Below are 14596 nucleotides of genomic sequence, written 5' to 3' on the forward strand. Positions count from 1 at the left end.
AACAAAATCAAACAGAGAAGACATATCAGCAACATTTATTTGTCATAAAAAAAGGCAGGCAAAAGAAGCAAGTGGAAAGATTATCAGTGAAGAAAGCAGGTCAGAAGTAATGATTTGCTCACTTCCCTAGAAATCTAAAGAAAAACACTGTACACTGTCAACTTCAAATAAGATCAGAAAAACATAAACAAGGATCAAGCTTTGAAGAAAATTTGACAATGGTAGGACTAATTTCATTAAATGTGAACAAGGTGTCATAACAAATAAATTATATAGAACTACAAATGGTGCAGTTAGAGTTGAAAGAATCAACTAAACAAAGACAGCAAAAAAAGAATGAAAAATATGTATCTGTGAATCTCTGGTGCTCAATAATAAGGATAAAAGAGCTAACAGATTTAAAACACAAAATGTAGGCCCAGGCACAGTGGCTCACACCTATAATCCCAGCACTTTGGGAGGCCAAGGCAGGCAGATCGCTTGAGCCCAGGAGTTCAAGACCAGGCCGGGCAACATGGTGAAACCCCACGTGTACAATCAATACAAAAAATTGGGCATGGTGGCATGTCTGTAGTCCTAGCTATCCAGGAGGCTGAGGTGGGAGAATTGATTAAGCCCAGGATGTCAAGGCTGTGTGAGCCGTGATCACGCCACTGCACTCCAGCCAAGGTGATAGAGCAAGACCCTGTCTCAAAAATAAGATGGCTGGGTGTGATGGCTCATGCCTGTAATACCAGAACTTTGGGAGGCTGAGTCAGGCAGATCACATGAGGTCAGGAGTTCAAGACCATCCTGGCCAACATGGCGAAACCCTATCTCTACTAGAAATACAAAAAATTAGCCAGGCGTGGTGGTGCACACCTGTAATCCCAGCTACTCCAGAGGCTGAGGCAGGAGAATCACTTGAACCCAGGAGGTGGAGGTTGCAGAGATTTGTGATCATGCCACTGCACTCCAGCCTGGGCAACAGAGTGAGACTCCATCTAAAAAAAAAATTTTTTTTTAATTTTAAAAATAAGATTTTAAAAATGCAAAATAAGGAATGCAATAAAATATAAATCAAAAGTAAAATAAAGAAAAGAATCCATTAAAAAAAAAAAAGACTAATTCATCTGCACTGAGTAACTAACAGAGGAAAAGAAAAGAAATCATTAAATATTCAGGGAGCATTGAAGAAGTAATGATCGATCTCTTAAAAGGAAAAAATAAAGCCAACATTCCATCTCCTAGTCTTAAATATCATTGACTGCATCTCAGCCACATCATAATATTGCAGATCTGTGCCTTTTTCTCTCTCATCAGTTATCGGTGCCTTTCTTGCATGGAAAGCAAAGGATCAATATGTAAATTGATACACAAATTAGTTATATCAAGTTTGGTATTATTAAACCATATTACCTACTGCAACGTTTAAGTTTTCAGAAAATTCAGTGATCAATCTAGAATGACAATTACATACCTTCAATTTTATTCACTGAAAGATCCAACTTCTGTAGGTGAACATATCCACAGAGAATGCTAACATCAATTAAATTACAACCCTGAGAAAATAAAAGATAAAAGACCTTAATGTTGCTTTATCAGGTTACTACTCAGCCTTCTTGCAATAACTGTTGATGGAAAGAAATCCAGAATTTCTTTCACAAGTATAGAAGTGAGAGAACAAAATCTGAAGCCTGCTACTAATAGGATCTCAAAACAGATGCCATAAAAAAAAAAAAAAAAAAAAAAAAAAAAAAAAGCCCTTCCTTTGAAGAAAGTAATAGCTTAGTAATGTTAGTGTTGTTAGCAAAAACAAATACAACATGAAAGGCCAATTTAAAGCAGTGTTCATGGAGACCATTAGAACAGAGTCTTTTTTTTTTCTTTTAATAAATCACACAATAGCAATAAAGACAAGGCCTTTATCTAGTAGAAGAAAAGAAAAAAATGTCTAGAATTTAAATGAAGTTTTAAAGAGAATTCACAGCTCATCAGGAGATCATTAATAACAATACTACCTACACTTTCACCGGGTTCATTTTCAAAGCTCTTTCACAATAATCGCATCTGATCAAACACAGCTGTGAAATCTGTAGGGCCGCTTACTCCCAATTTAGAGATGAGGGGTGTGAGGTACAGAGAGGTATGTTAATAGCCTGAAATCACACAGCAAGTGAGTGACAGAGAAGCAGTATCTAAGTCTCTTGAATCCTTGTCCAAAATTCTTTTCAGGAAATCTTGATTCTAGTCAACTTCAAGTGAGGTTGAGGGGAACTCGGTTGAGTGGAACTCGGTTGAGTGGAACAAAGACTTCTATGACTGTTTTATGTCGTGATGTCAGAGTCAGAAAAAAAGCAAACCAATGAAGAGTCATTATAAGCAGGTTCTCATATAGAATAATAGTGATTGCTTAATGAAGGCTGCTAGAACAGTAATAATAAACAAAAACTTACCGAATATTTACTATGTATAAGGCATTGTGCTTGGCATGATGAAAAATACAATGATGGAAAAGAGCTATACTGTGCCCTTAAGAAACTTATGACTTTGGTAGAAGAGAAGATATGTACACAAGTAATAAGAGAAAGTAAAAAAATAACATATAACATAAGTAAGACATAAAGGAAAAAAAAAAATCACCAAACCAGGCAACTCTAAGAAAGTGTATTCAGTAAGACAGGTTATTAAGTCAAAGTAATTCAACGTGTAATATCTCAAATGTAAGGAGGTCAGTGGCAAAATAAATTAAGCTTCAGTCCATCCAGCTGAAATAAGATTTAAAGGATTGCTTTTTGGGGTAGATCAATTTAAGGCATAGCAGTACCTACATAAGTAGAATATTGATTGAAAGGGGCTTGTGTGGGGATGCATTGGCTGCTGGAATTATATACCATATTCCAGCATTGAACACAGTGCAATGCATACAGGGTGTTCCCTGTATGTTATTGCCTGACTGACTGAGTCATCCATAAAATGTTATAAAGTGAAAATAGAAAAAGATTACTGTTTTAATATGCTGACCTTGAAGGACATGCCCATGGAACTAGCAAAGGTGAAAACAGCTTAACATTTCTTGCATAGCTTACTCATTCAAATCCAAGATAGAACAGGCTTACAGTGAATTATATATACCCTTTCGCCAAATCATGGTGCCATGGTAAAATTTCAATGTGCGTTTTTTTTTCTCATATGTACCTAAATTTACTCTGTGGATCTCCAATGACTATTTAATGCTTTACAATATAAGGAGGCAAAACGACTTAAATTGTTTTCCTAGGACTACAGAGAAACAAAATGAGGAAAGAAGCAAGTATTCCCAGTAGTTTGCTCTTACAGCTTCTCTTCTGATAAAATTGAAGCCAAGATTTTGTGCTACTCTATGACGAGTACTGAAATCTTAAAAACTGATGAATAATAATAGATTTTTTTCTTTAATGGTAGTAAGATATAGCTCAAAGGCTCTTATTTCTTGACATACTTAGTGGGGAAAGTCAATATCAAAATACTTTGTTCCCTTGGATTCAGATATAAAGTTTAGTGCTTCTTCCACTGATCAGAGAGAAAATTCTTAGTCTTTGATTGGTTTTACAGAATCAAATTCAACCTCCTGGAAAGAAAGCATTGATTACTATAATACAGACTACTTAAGATGAAAGAAATAGAGTGCCAAGAGAATGAAAACTAAGAAATTTGGGGGGCTGATTACTGGATTGGTCAGAGCTCTCTGGAGTCTAATATTTACATAAATAGCTCTTATCAACAGTCTCCGTCGAATGCGAGGCTCCAAGATTTTCTGCCATCACAAAAGCTATGAGTACGGAAGAAAATGAATATGGTCTAGCCAGTGTCAAGCTGTAGCCAGCCAACGGAGATTTTGTCATACTCACTGACAAAGTCAGATTGAGGTAGACTTGCTCAGTCCCAGAGCCTGAGCGCCCCAAGTGATGGAGTGCTTCGGCCACGGCCTCCTCTCTCAGGACCCCATCAAATTCCTCCTGTAAAACACCCAGAAAGGTAGACAAAGAAAAGACTCTCATTAGAAAAGAAACAATCTATCTTGTCATATCCAACACTTATTTAGTATATTTTATACCCAGGAGCTGAGCCCTCCAAAATTTACCAAGCCCCCAAAAAATTCTGTGTTGATAACATATACGTATTACATATAATTAAATAACTATCTGCCAAATCAATGTTTTCATTGGCACTGGTTTTTTCAGGTGGTCACTTACATTAGGCATTCAAAGTTGAGTGAACACTGTAGCAGTAGAAACAGTAGTATCAGTGGTGGTATTGAGCAGTTCTCTATTCCAGACACTGCACTAACAGCTCTCAATGGATGAACTCATTGAATCCTTTGGACAACATTGAGATAGGTACTCTTATCTCCACTTTACAGACGGAAGAATTAGGGTTTGGAGGTTAACTTGCCTGAAACTAAACAGATAGTATGTGACAGAGCTGGAATGAAAATCCCAATCTGTCCAGTCCCAGGGCAATTCTCCAAAACTGCCCTAACCACTGCATTTGACTGCTTACCCACACCCTAAAGGATGGTTACATCAAATTAAGGCAATTATTTCTCTTAATCTGGTATTCGTGCTGGAGAAAACAGGTCCTTCAGTTCACTTCCTATTAGTCAATGTTGCTAGATTTATAAAATGTACAAGATTATTAAAAAGGTGATGATCATTTCCATAAGAAGGTTGGCCCTTGGTCTATAGACATCACATGGACCAATGGCACCCTGACATGCCCTTCCTCCAACAATGACAGACAAAAGAGATAACAGGTAGGTCGGTATCATGTTTGTGCTGCTTTCAGCTCCATAATGACCAACACTGACATCAACATGAGGACTCAAAACATAGTGATCACATCAGTCACACCAACATAACTAACCATGACTAGCATATAGACTACAATGGCAAAATATCCTTTTTCTAAGTCCTCTATATGAATTCAGGAATCAACAGTGCTGCTCCGGCTGTAGGTACTGACGACATACGCATGTAGGCTTGTGCTATTATAAAGAGTTTCTTTCCCGGCAAGTTTCCACTGATTCAGGGAAGTAAATACCACCAACGGGGAGGCAGCACATGGCTTCAGAATTGGGCAGGCGTGGCTTGAACCCTAGCCCTGCCATTTTGGATGTGTGACTTTGGAGAGGTAAAGTTTTCACTGAGCCTTGTAGTTTTCAGCTATAAATAGGAAATGTTATTACCTTTGAAGAAATTCAGGACATGTCGCTCTAAAATATGCCACGTTGGTATATTGATTATTTTGAGCTGAAGGCACTTGAAAAACAGCAAACGCAGGGAAAGGCTCTTTCTGAACTCCCTTTATCTGCCTAAAGGCAGATCCTCCAAAAGAAACTCAGTTGTCCTAAATTCCTCCCCATTGGTGGTTTCATCAAACACAGAAGAATGACTTTTACCCACTCAGGAGAGGAGACCAGAAGTCAATGTCACACTCAGAAAGACTTTGTCACAAACTTTCATACCTCACGTCTGTTTTTCTAAGAGACTATTTATTCCCTAAAAAGCATTTACTCTCCCCTAAGTGACCAGAATCCCTTCTCCCCTTCTCCTATTGAGATGGTACATAACATCTAAAATCTCACTGCTTTTTTGATTATTCACTTTTATTTTTTCCTGCAATGTCCCCCACAAACATTAAACATTTATTAAAACTTAATACATGTATAATACCTTTTCTCCTGTTAATCCACCTGTTGTCAGTTTATTTTGTAGACCCAGCTATAAAAGCCAGGAGAGTAGAGGGAAAGTCATTCCATCCCTGCACCTTCTTTTAATATTTTTAGAGAAAGGAAAAAAATGGATATAAAACTCACAGCACAGTATGTGCAACACAGTGTTCCCAATAGATGACGATTTTTGTTACTATCAATTGATGAAGTCAGAAATTCTGCATCTTAATGTTTCACTCATCTATGCCAATCAGCCTGTTCACAAAATGGGCAAAACACATTTACTTTTCTAAATGAAGTCCTAATTTATTACATAAGGCCGGGAAGGAATGTTACCTTCCCTCCAAACTTTCCACCTAGCCCTCTGAAGTTCATCCATTTCCTGGAAATATGAAGACACTGCATCTTCACGTCTAGCAGGTGGATGCTTATTTTTCAACTTAGCCACTGACATGGAGATGAGCAACACTGTCACCATTTTTCCTTGGAGAAGGCAGCACTCTGCACAATAACCTCCTCACACCTCCTGAGGTTCCTGACATTTGGCAGTATCATGTCTTCTCCTTCTGATCTTTGGTCATTTTCAAGCTCCTGTCATTACCTTGAGTGGCTTCAGAATCCCTATGGATGGCCATCCAACACCCTATTCCCAGCACATGCATACATGCACAATTCTTTACTGCCTCAGCTCCAGACAGCTTACTCTCACGGCCATGCCCTGGACCTAGTCACCATGCTGAACTGCTCCACCCTGGAAACCTCAGACCCCAGTGTTCCACTCTAATCCCACAATTGCTTATCCTTCAACCTATCTAGCACCTGTTGAACTTGTTCACTGACCACAACAAAATCTCCAGTCTGTTCACAGATAGACACCTTTCTCAGAGTCTATCTGTTCCCGTCTAACTATACTCTCTTCCCTACTGGGTAGCCCATGGGCAATTTCTTTTTTCTTTTTTTTTTTTTTAGACATGGTCTCGCTCTGTCACCTGGGCTGAAATGTAGTGTTGTGATCTCAGCTCAAAGCCTCAACCTCCCAGGCTCAAGCCATCCTCCCACCTCAGCCTCCAAAATAGATGGGTCTACAGGCATGTGCCACCATGGCTGGCTAATTTTTATCATTTTTTTTATAGAGGCAGGGTTTCACCATGTTTCCCAGGCTGATCTCAAACTCCTGGGCTCAAACGATCAGCCCACTTCCACCTCCCAAAGTGCTGGGACTACAGGCATGAGCCACCGCACCTGGCCCCATAGGCAATTTCAATTTCTCTCTATCTTCAAGTCTCTGATCCTTGTCCCCTGGTTACAACTACCCCATCCATATACAAATCAGAATCAAGTTCACAATCAACTGCTGCATTGAGGCAGCACTGAGTCACGTTCGTCATTCATCAGGGGAAAAAAAAAATCTATAGAATACCCAGCACATGCCAGCCACTCTGCTTGGCTCAATGGATAAGACACAGTGAATCAGTGAACAGATATGGTGCCTGTCTATAAGGGATTTACAGTTCAGTCTGGGAGACAGACAAGTATGCAAACAATTTTTGGATTTGATAAATAGTATAATAGAGATAAGCAGTGTCTGCTGACTATGAGCAGGGCCCCTATTGTGTGTCAGTACCAGGGTGGAGTAAGAGGTTAGCAAAATCTTCCTAGGAGAGAGCAATTCAATTGAGACCCAAATTGTGAGTTACTCTGGCCAAAGGGAAGATAAAGCTGAAGAGCGAGCCAAGAAATAGTATTACAGGCAAAAGGGGCAGCATGTACAAAATCCCAAAGGCAAAAGCAAGCATGGCCTATTGAGAGAACGATGAAGGTTCAGGACGGCTGAAGCCTAAGTGTGAAGGAGGCAAACAGTGGCTCGCACATGGTGAGTGCTCAAACATGGGTTGAATGAATGAATGCACCTCTTCTGCCCCCTAGCTGCTGAGTGGGCTGGAGAAGACCCCACAACCCTGCATCCTGGAGACCCTGTAAAGCTGACTTTCAGCTGGGCTTCTTTGCTATGAAAGTCTCCAGTTCTTCATCAGCCCCTTTTCAACTCCCCTTCTTGACTAACCCAGCTCTCCATCACTCTCAAGCTGTGCAGTGCCTCAACTCCTTTGCCCTCTTCTCCACTAATGCCCTTCTCTTCTACTTCTGAGACAAAGTGGAAGCTCTCAGATGTTAAGCCTCTCAGCTTCCTAGGAGCACCCGTCCTAATGCTTCTCACTCAGCTCTTAGAGGAAGACTGTGCCTTCTCTCTACTCAGGGTCCCACCCCCTTCTCTTTCCTCAGGGACCATTTTTGCCCCCTTTCGTCTGTGTTTTGAACCCACCACTCTCTACCGTTCCCACCCCAGCCATACAAATGTGTCAGACGCTTCTGTCCTACAGAGGCTCTCTTCAGTTCTGCAGGTTCCTTTAGCTATAAACTAGAGTTTCCTTTAATAACCAATCTTCTCTAGAGTTGTTTGATTTTTATGCCTTAGTTCTTCTTTCCTCGCCTCCCAACTAGTCTTCAACTTCACTTAGCCTCCTATTCACCCACCTCATAAAAACCACATGGGCCAATGTCTCCAATGACCCTCAAACAGGCAAAATGAAGGAGCACTTTTTAGACCTCTTCCCACAACCTATTTGTAGCGTAACCCATTCCCATCTTCTTCTTTTTCTTTTTTTTCTTTTTCTTTTGAGACAAGGTATTTCTCTGTCACCCAGACTGGAGTGCAGTGGCATGATCATAGCTCACTGCAGCCTCGAACTCCTAGGTTCAAGTGATCCTTTTGCCTCAGCCTCCCAAGTAGCTGGGACTAGAGGTGCATACCACTATGATCCATCGGCTAATTTTTTAAAAAATCTTTTATAGAGATGGGGTCTCACTATGTTACCCAGACTGGTCTCAAACTCTGGCCTCAAGCTATCCTCCTGCCTCTGGCTCACAAAGTGTCAGGATTTCAGGCGTGAGCCACTGCACCTGGTCATCATGTTCTTCAGACTCTTGGCTTCCCTATCATATAGGTCTTCTTTCTCCTCCTACTTCTACCAGTCCTTCCCAGTTTTCTTCCCTGCTTCATCTGCCTACCGCTTAAATACCCTTAGTATCTGTACCTTTATGGTTCTATTTATGGTCTTTTCCCTCCTATTCCTTCCGGGATGATTTCCCAGAATCTAGTGGTGATAATTCCCATGCCTCCTACTCTGAGATCCCTGCCCTGATTCCCAGTCATATGGTTCATATATCCAACTCCTTAACAAATAGCTCCATCTGTCCCTGATTCCTATGATAGACAACAGCCTTAATATTACCCGAGACCATGCCATAGGCCTAACAGTCATCCTAGACTTCTAATATTTAGTTTGTAACTGAACCATCTTAAATACTTTGAATATGTTTTATCTTTAGTTTCCATTCCCACTGCCACTGCCTTAATCCAAGCTCTTCTCACTGCCCCCTGGATTTTGCTAGAATCTTCTCACTGATCTCCTTGCCTCCAGTATTACCATCCTCCAATCTAATACCACCTGGCCAACAGAGCAGTTCCCCACTGTGTAGAGACCCAAGTCCATGTTCCTACGGTATCACAGTGCCCTCCACAATCTCACCCCTACCTAGGAGGCTTCTTCTGTTCTCACCTGTAACTCATCACTAGGAAAAGCTGCCACCTGCCTGCCCACACACCACCTCTCCACCCAGGCAAGAGTCTCCTTCCCCTGAAGTCTTCAATGTCCCTGCAATCCAGGTGTCAGCTGTACTCATCTCTGTATGACATACTACAGGTATGCTGAATTGCTATTATTTACTCACATTCTTATGTCGCTTTGAGAGCAGGGACCATGTATGTCTTCAATCATGTTCTCATCTTTTTCTACCATTACTGTTATTATTTATTGCAGCCATAATTTTTTGAGAGTCTATTCTGTATGAGACACTATAGTAAGAACTTTAAATATAGAGTTTCTTATTAAATTTGATGTTCCTAACTATCCCAGGAGTAGGTATTATTACACATATTAAGGGACTGAAAAGAAGTGTTTTTCATGCATCAATTTTTGGGCCTAGAAACTTCTGCTCTGTACAGTCAAAGAGTGCTTTCTGCATAGCAATCATTCAGTAAATGCTTGTTCAATGAAGGCTAAATTAATCAAATCACTTAATGGGTTGTAGTTAGCAGATAAAAACATGTAAGTTACTATTTGTATTATTAACTGTATCAAAATATATTATGATAAGCGTTTAACATATAGGATCTCATTTAATTCTCACAATTGTTTAAGTATTATTATAATTCCCACATTAACAATGAGAGAGGTTAAGTAACTTGCTCAAGATCTCACAACTAACAAAAGGCTGAATCAAGCCTCAAACACAAATCTTTGATTCCAACAGCAGTGTTTTGAACAGGTGGTCCATACTGCCTCCCTTACTTCATAAGGGTTTCTGAGGTTTAAGGCATATTGTATTAAAGGCACTCAATAATCATTGTGACCATCATAGCATTGCAAAGGTGCTAAGCTGGGAATAAGCTGGGAATAACAGGCTAAGATGGGAATAATAAATCACTGAACATGAATTTCCAAATGTTTCTTTTTAAAACTTTGTTTCAGTTTATTTAGCATATTAATATGTATGCAATACTACGAAAAGCCAAAATAGAATAAAAACACAAAATTAATATTTAGAATATAAATGGAAGAAATAATGAACCTGTTCCACAAGTGTGTTATAAGCCAAAAACGAATAGCTAGTTCATGTCAACCCCTTCTATGGTTTGTTAATGGCATACTGAAGACAGATTAACAATAGTGCTAATGAACCCCACAGCCAAAGAGCTATGTGTTAATTAGAATAACAAAATATACTGGTGGTTCATTTGTGAATTCCTCTGGGGGGGAAGCTGGTGGAAACCATACAAACATCTCAAAGTTGCAAAAACACCACTAGAGTTTTGCAATAGTCACTGTTAAAGATAGAAAGTAAATCAACAAAAGACAAAAGAAGTAATAATGAACAGAATAATTAATAGCTTTCTATGGTCAACTTTAAGCATAACTAATGGGAACTAGCTCACGTAGAAGGAAGTAAAAAAAGGGGAAAGACAAAATGGAGGATGAGGATGGAGAAAAAAAAAAAACCGGCAAAATGTTGAAAGTGAACAGAAGGACATTACAAAGGAAGGGGAACCCAAGTGGTTAATAGAAGAATCAGAGTAACAGAAGACACTGCAGGTTAGAAAGGGGAGAATAAGGAGAAATAGGACAAATGAGGAAAGGAGTATGTGAAAGGGAACAGGCGTAACACAGAAACATGTTTGGCCTCAAAGAGAAAAGGTGACTGTGAATAGATGCAAAGATGCAAAGAGGGGAAACCAGAAGAATATCACAGAATGAGAGCACTGAAAATATCCTAGGCTGGGCACAGTGGCTCATGCCTGTAACACTAACACTTAGGGAGGCTGAGGTGGCCAGATTGCTTGAGCCCAGGAGATTATGACCAGCCTGGGCAATATGGCGAGACCCCTGTCTCTACAAAAAATACAAGAATTAGCCAGGCGCTCTGATGTACACCTGTAGTCCCTGCTACTCAGGAGGCTGAGGCAGGAGGATTACTTGAGCCTAGGAGGTTGAGACAGCAGTGAGTCATGACTGCACCACTGTATTCCAGTCTGGGTGACAGAGTAAGACCCTGTGAAAGAAAGAGAAGAGGAGAGAAGAGGAGAGGAAGGGAGAGGATGGGAGGGGAGGGGAAGTGGGGAGGGAAGAGAGGGAAGGAGAGGGGAGGGGGAAGAAAGGCAGGAAGGAGAGAGTGGAGGGGAGGGAGGGAGGAAGGGAGGGAGGAAAGAAAGAATGAGGGAAAGAAAGAGAAAGAAAAAAAAGAAAGAGAAGGAAGGAAAAGAAAGAGAGAAAGAGAGAGGAAGGAAGGAAGGAAAAGAGGGAGGGGAGGAAGACAGGAAGGAAGGAAGGGAGGAAGGAAGGAAAAAAGAAAGAAAGAAAGAGAGGGAGGGAAGGGAAGGAAGGAAGGAAAAGAAAGAGGGACAGAGGGGAAGGCAGGAAGGAAGGGAGAGAAGATAGGAAAAAAGAAAGAAAGAAAGAGAGAGAGGGAGGGAGGAAGGAAGGAAGGAAAAGAGGGAAGGAGGGGAAAGCAGGAAGGCAAGAAGGGAGAAAGGAAGGCAGGAAGGGAGGGAGGGAGGAAGGAAGGAAGGAAGGAGAAGAAAGAAAGAAAGAGAAAGAAAGAAGAAAAGAAAATATTCTACTTCTCTACATTATATTTACTTCTGAAAAGAATTTCATGCAATTTATACTGTCAAAGAAAAGGAAAGGGGAGAGAAAACATAAAGAAAACTTTGAAATTAAGAAAAACTATTGAATCTAAGTTTCCTGGCAGCCAAGACAAAGAGAAGAACCTAACAGTGTATTGAAACGAAGCAAATTAGGCCGGGTGCGGTGGCTCATGCCTGTAATTCCAGCACTTTGGGAGGCCAAGGTGGGCGGATCGCGAGGTCAGGAGATTGAGACCATCCTGGCTAACACGGTGAAACCCCGTCTCTACTAAAAAAAAAAAAAAAATTAGCTGGTCGTGGTGGCACACACCTGTAGTCCCAGCTACTCAGGGTGCTGATGCAGGAGAATCGCTTGAACCCAGGAGGTGGAGCTTGCAATGAGCGGAGATCACGCCACTGCACTCCAGCCTGGTGACAGAATGAGACTCCATCTCAAAAAACAAATAAATAAAATAGAAAGGAAGCAAATTAAATTACGCTTCTGAAAGAAAGTAATTTATTGGAAGCCAAGAGAAAAAAGGGATGTGATGAGAAGTGAAAAAGGACAAGAAGACAGCAGTGGACTAAGAAAGGAAAAGGACGACAATAAGCGTAAGAAAGAAGAGGAATTGTGCGGTGGTCAGAAGAGGTATTGTAGAAAGGAGGGAATCGAATCAGCAGTTACGTGAAACGTGAAGCCGCCATCCCAGTCAATACAGGTGGGATGATGGAAACATTCCCCACATCCTAAAATACTCCCACAATGAGCTGACTGTTTGAACATTCTAGGGCTCTTTTCTGGTGTGTGTGCATGTTGCTTGTATAAGGCATATGCCCCTGACAGAAGTAATGTATTCAAATTTTAAGTCACTTAGTCTTTGAAGAAGCACTTTCAAAAGAGGATTATTATTATTATTATTATTTTCCCTGGAGAGAGGCTGACGGCACTAAAACTGAGGAAGAGTGTGGAAGTATGTCATAGCCATGGGCAACAGGTGCTGGCAATGTCAGAGATGAACTCTGCCTATTCACAAGACTGTCAAAGTATAATTTTGAAAAAGCTAAAGCCATAATTCCCAGACAATTATCTAGACACTCTTTCAAAGTGACGCTGTGTTAACTTGACTCATAAGAAATCAAATGTGTTAATGAAAAAAGAAAGGAGATATTTAGAGCTATTTCAGGCAGGGGGTGAGAAAATGGGGTAACAGACAGGGGAAGAAAAGTGGGGGAAGAGGCGTTCCTGGAGGCGAGAGAGCCTGACAAGGTGTGGGAAACTTCGGGCTGGTGGGGGTGCATCAGGGAGCTGCTGCTGAAGTAGCAGGGCCTGACGGCTGGACGAGGAAGCCAGGGAGTGAGGAGTCGGGGGGAAGACACACCTCCAAATTCAGCATTTCGGACTCTGAGGACTCCTCGGATCCCGCCTCGCCCTCGCTCTGGTCTTCGTCTCCGTCCACGTCCAGCTCCTGATCCGGGTGCATGAGCTGCTGGAGCAGGTGGGAGGAGGCTATGTTAGACCTGCCTTTCGTCTTCTGCCCCATGGGAAAAGAAGGCCAGCAAGGCTGACGCTCTTTTTCTGAATGAAACTGTAACGATCGGGCTCCAGTTCGGGATCTGCCCAAGCCTCTCAGGAGAGAGGAAGCTCTGGTCCTCAGGAGAGCCCTCTTGGGGGTCGCCATCTTGTTTAGCGGGGTTGCCTAGGAGACTGACCCCCCGGCAAGGGGAACCGCGGGGGATTCTGGGGCCTGTAGTCTCCTCCGCGCGAGCTCGCCTTCTGCAGGCGGGGCATTGGGAGCTCCGCTTCACTTTTCTTTTTCTCAGCCTCTTCTGTTATTTTTCTCTCTTTGGTCCGTTCTGTTCGCTTCTCTTTCTTGTTTTCACCTCTTTTCGCTATACCCCCTTTCTTTGTCTCCCGCTGTTTCCTCCCTACCCTGAGACCCCTCTTAGAGTTTTGTCATCCCACGCTAGGATCGCAGGTGCGCCACGTTCCCGCTTCATTGTCAAAGGGCTCTTTCCGCAGAGTCGTACTTTGGAAGTGTCTAATGTCTCTAAAGCTGACTGTAGGAAAGCTAGTACCGTTGAAATTTATGCAGAGCGCGATGCTAGGAGATGAGGGTGCATACAAGTGAAATAGAAGGCATGGTTCCTGTCCTTATGATTTAATTGCAGATAATAAAGAGAAACTACCGGACGACGCCTGAGAGCTGATTTCCAATTAATTTACATTCCCCACCCCCACCCCCCAATGATAAGCCTTGTCCTTGGGGAGAAAAACTGGCAGTGGTCTAACAATCCAAACAGAGAGAGAAAAAACTGCTGTCAAATTGACACTGTATCTGAAAGCGTCTGAAAAGCTATTAGCATCCCATAAATAATTATATTAGTCAAGAGACCTGCATTGGCAATTATTTTAATATTGTTGCATAGGCTTTCTTTACGGTTAAAAAAATACTCTTGCAAGATAACAAAGCGTGATTTTATGCTAGTGTGATTTTATGTGACCCGAATCCCATAGCCTTAAGCTCCACAAAGTCGACACTCTATAGAAAAGCAGAATGAAAATTATAGTAACTATTATTGCCATAGTGATGACAATAGAGATCCTTGCAGGGAAGTAACCCTCATCCTCCTGGCCTTACAGGGCCTTTTCTGCACGCTTCAGT

At 41.5% G+C, this 14596-nt stretch overlaps 1 protein-coding gene across 1 annotated transcript in view; it reads right to left on the bottom strand.

Annotated features, from left to right (window-relative positions):
* The window catches only part of LRGUK (leucine-rich repeats and guanylate kinase domain containing), a 143036-nt gene extending 129354 nt beyond the window's left edge, over nt 1-13682 (bottom strand). Inside the window, exons 1-3 of the mRNA XM_011995826.1 lie at nt 13313-13682; nt 3870-3977; nt 1460-1541 (exon numbers count right to left, since the gene is read on the bottom strand). Of these exons, the coding sequence (XP_011851216.1) occupies nt 1460-1541; nt 3870-3977; nt 13313-13612 (490 nt within the window). The 5' untranslated portion in view covers nt 13613-13682. The remainder of the gene's footprint in view (nt 1-1459; nt 1542-3869; nt 3978-13312) is intronic.
* Between the last annotated feature and the right edge of the window lie 914 nt (nt 13683-14596).

Source organism: Mandrillus leucophaeus, unplaced genomic scaffold (genome assembly GCF_000951045.1).
Source record: "Mandrillus leucophaeus isolate KB7577 unplaced genomic scaffold, Mleu.le_1.0 Scaffold5, whole genome shotgun sequence".
Taxonomy (NCBI): domain Eukaryota; kingdom Metazoa; phylum Chordata; class Mammalia; order Primates; family Cercopithecidae; genus Mandrillus; species Mandrillus leucophaeus.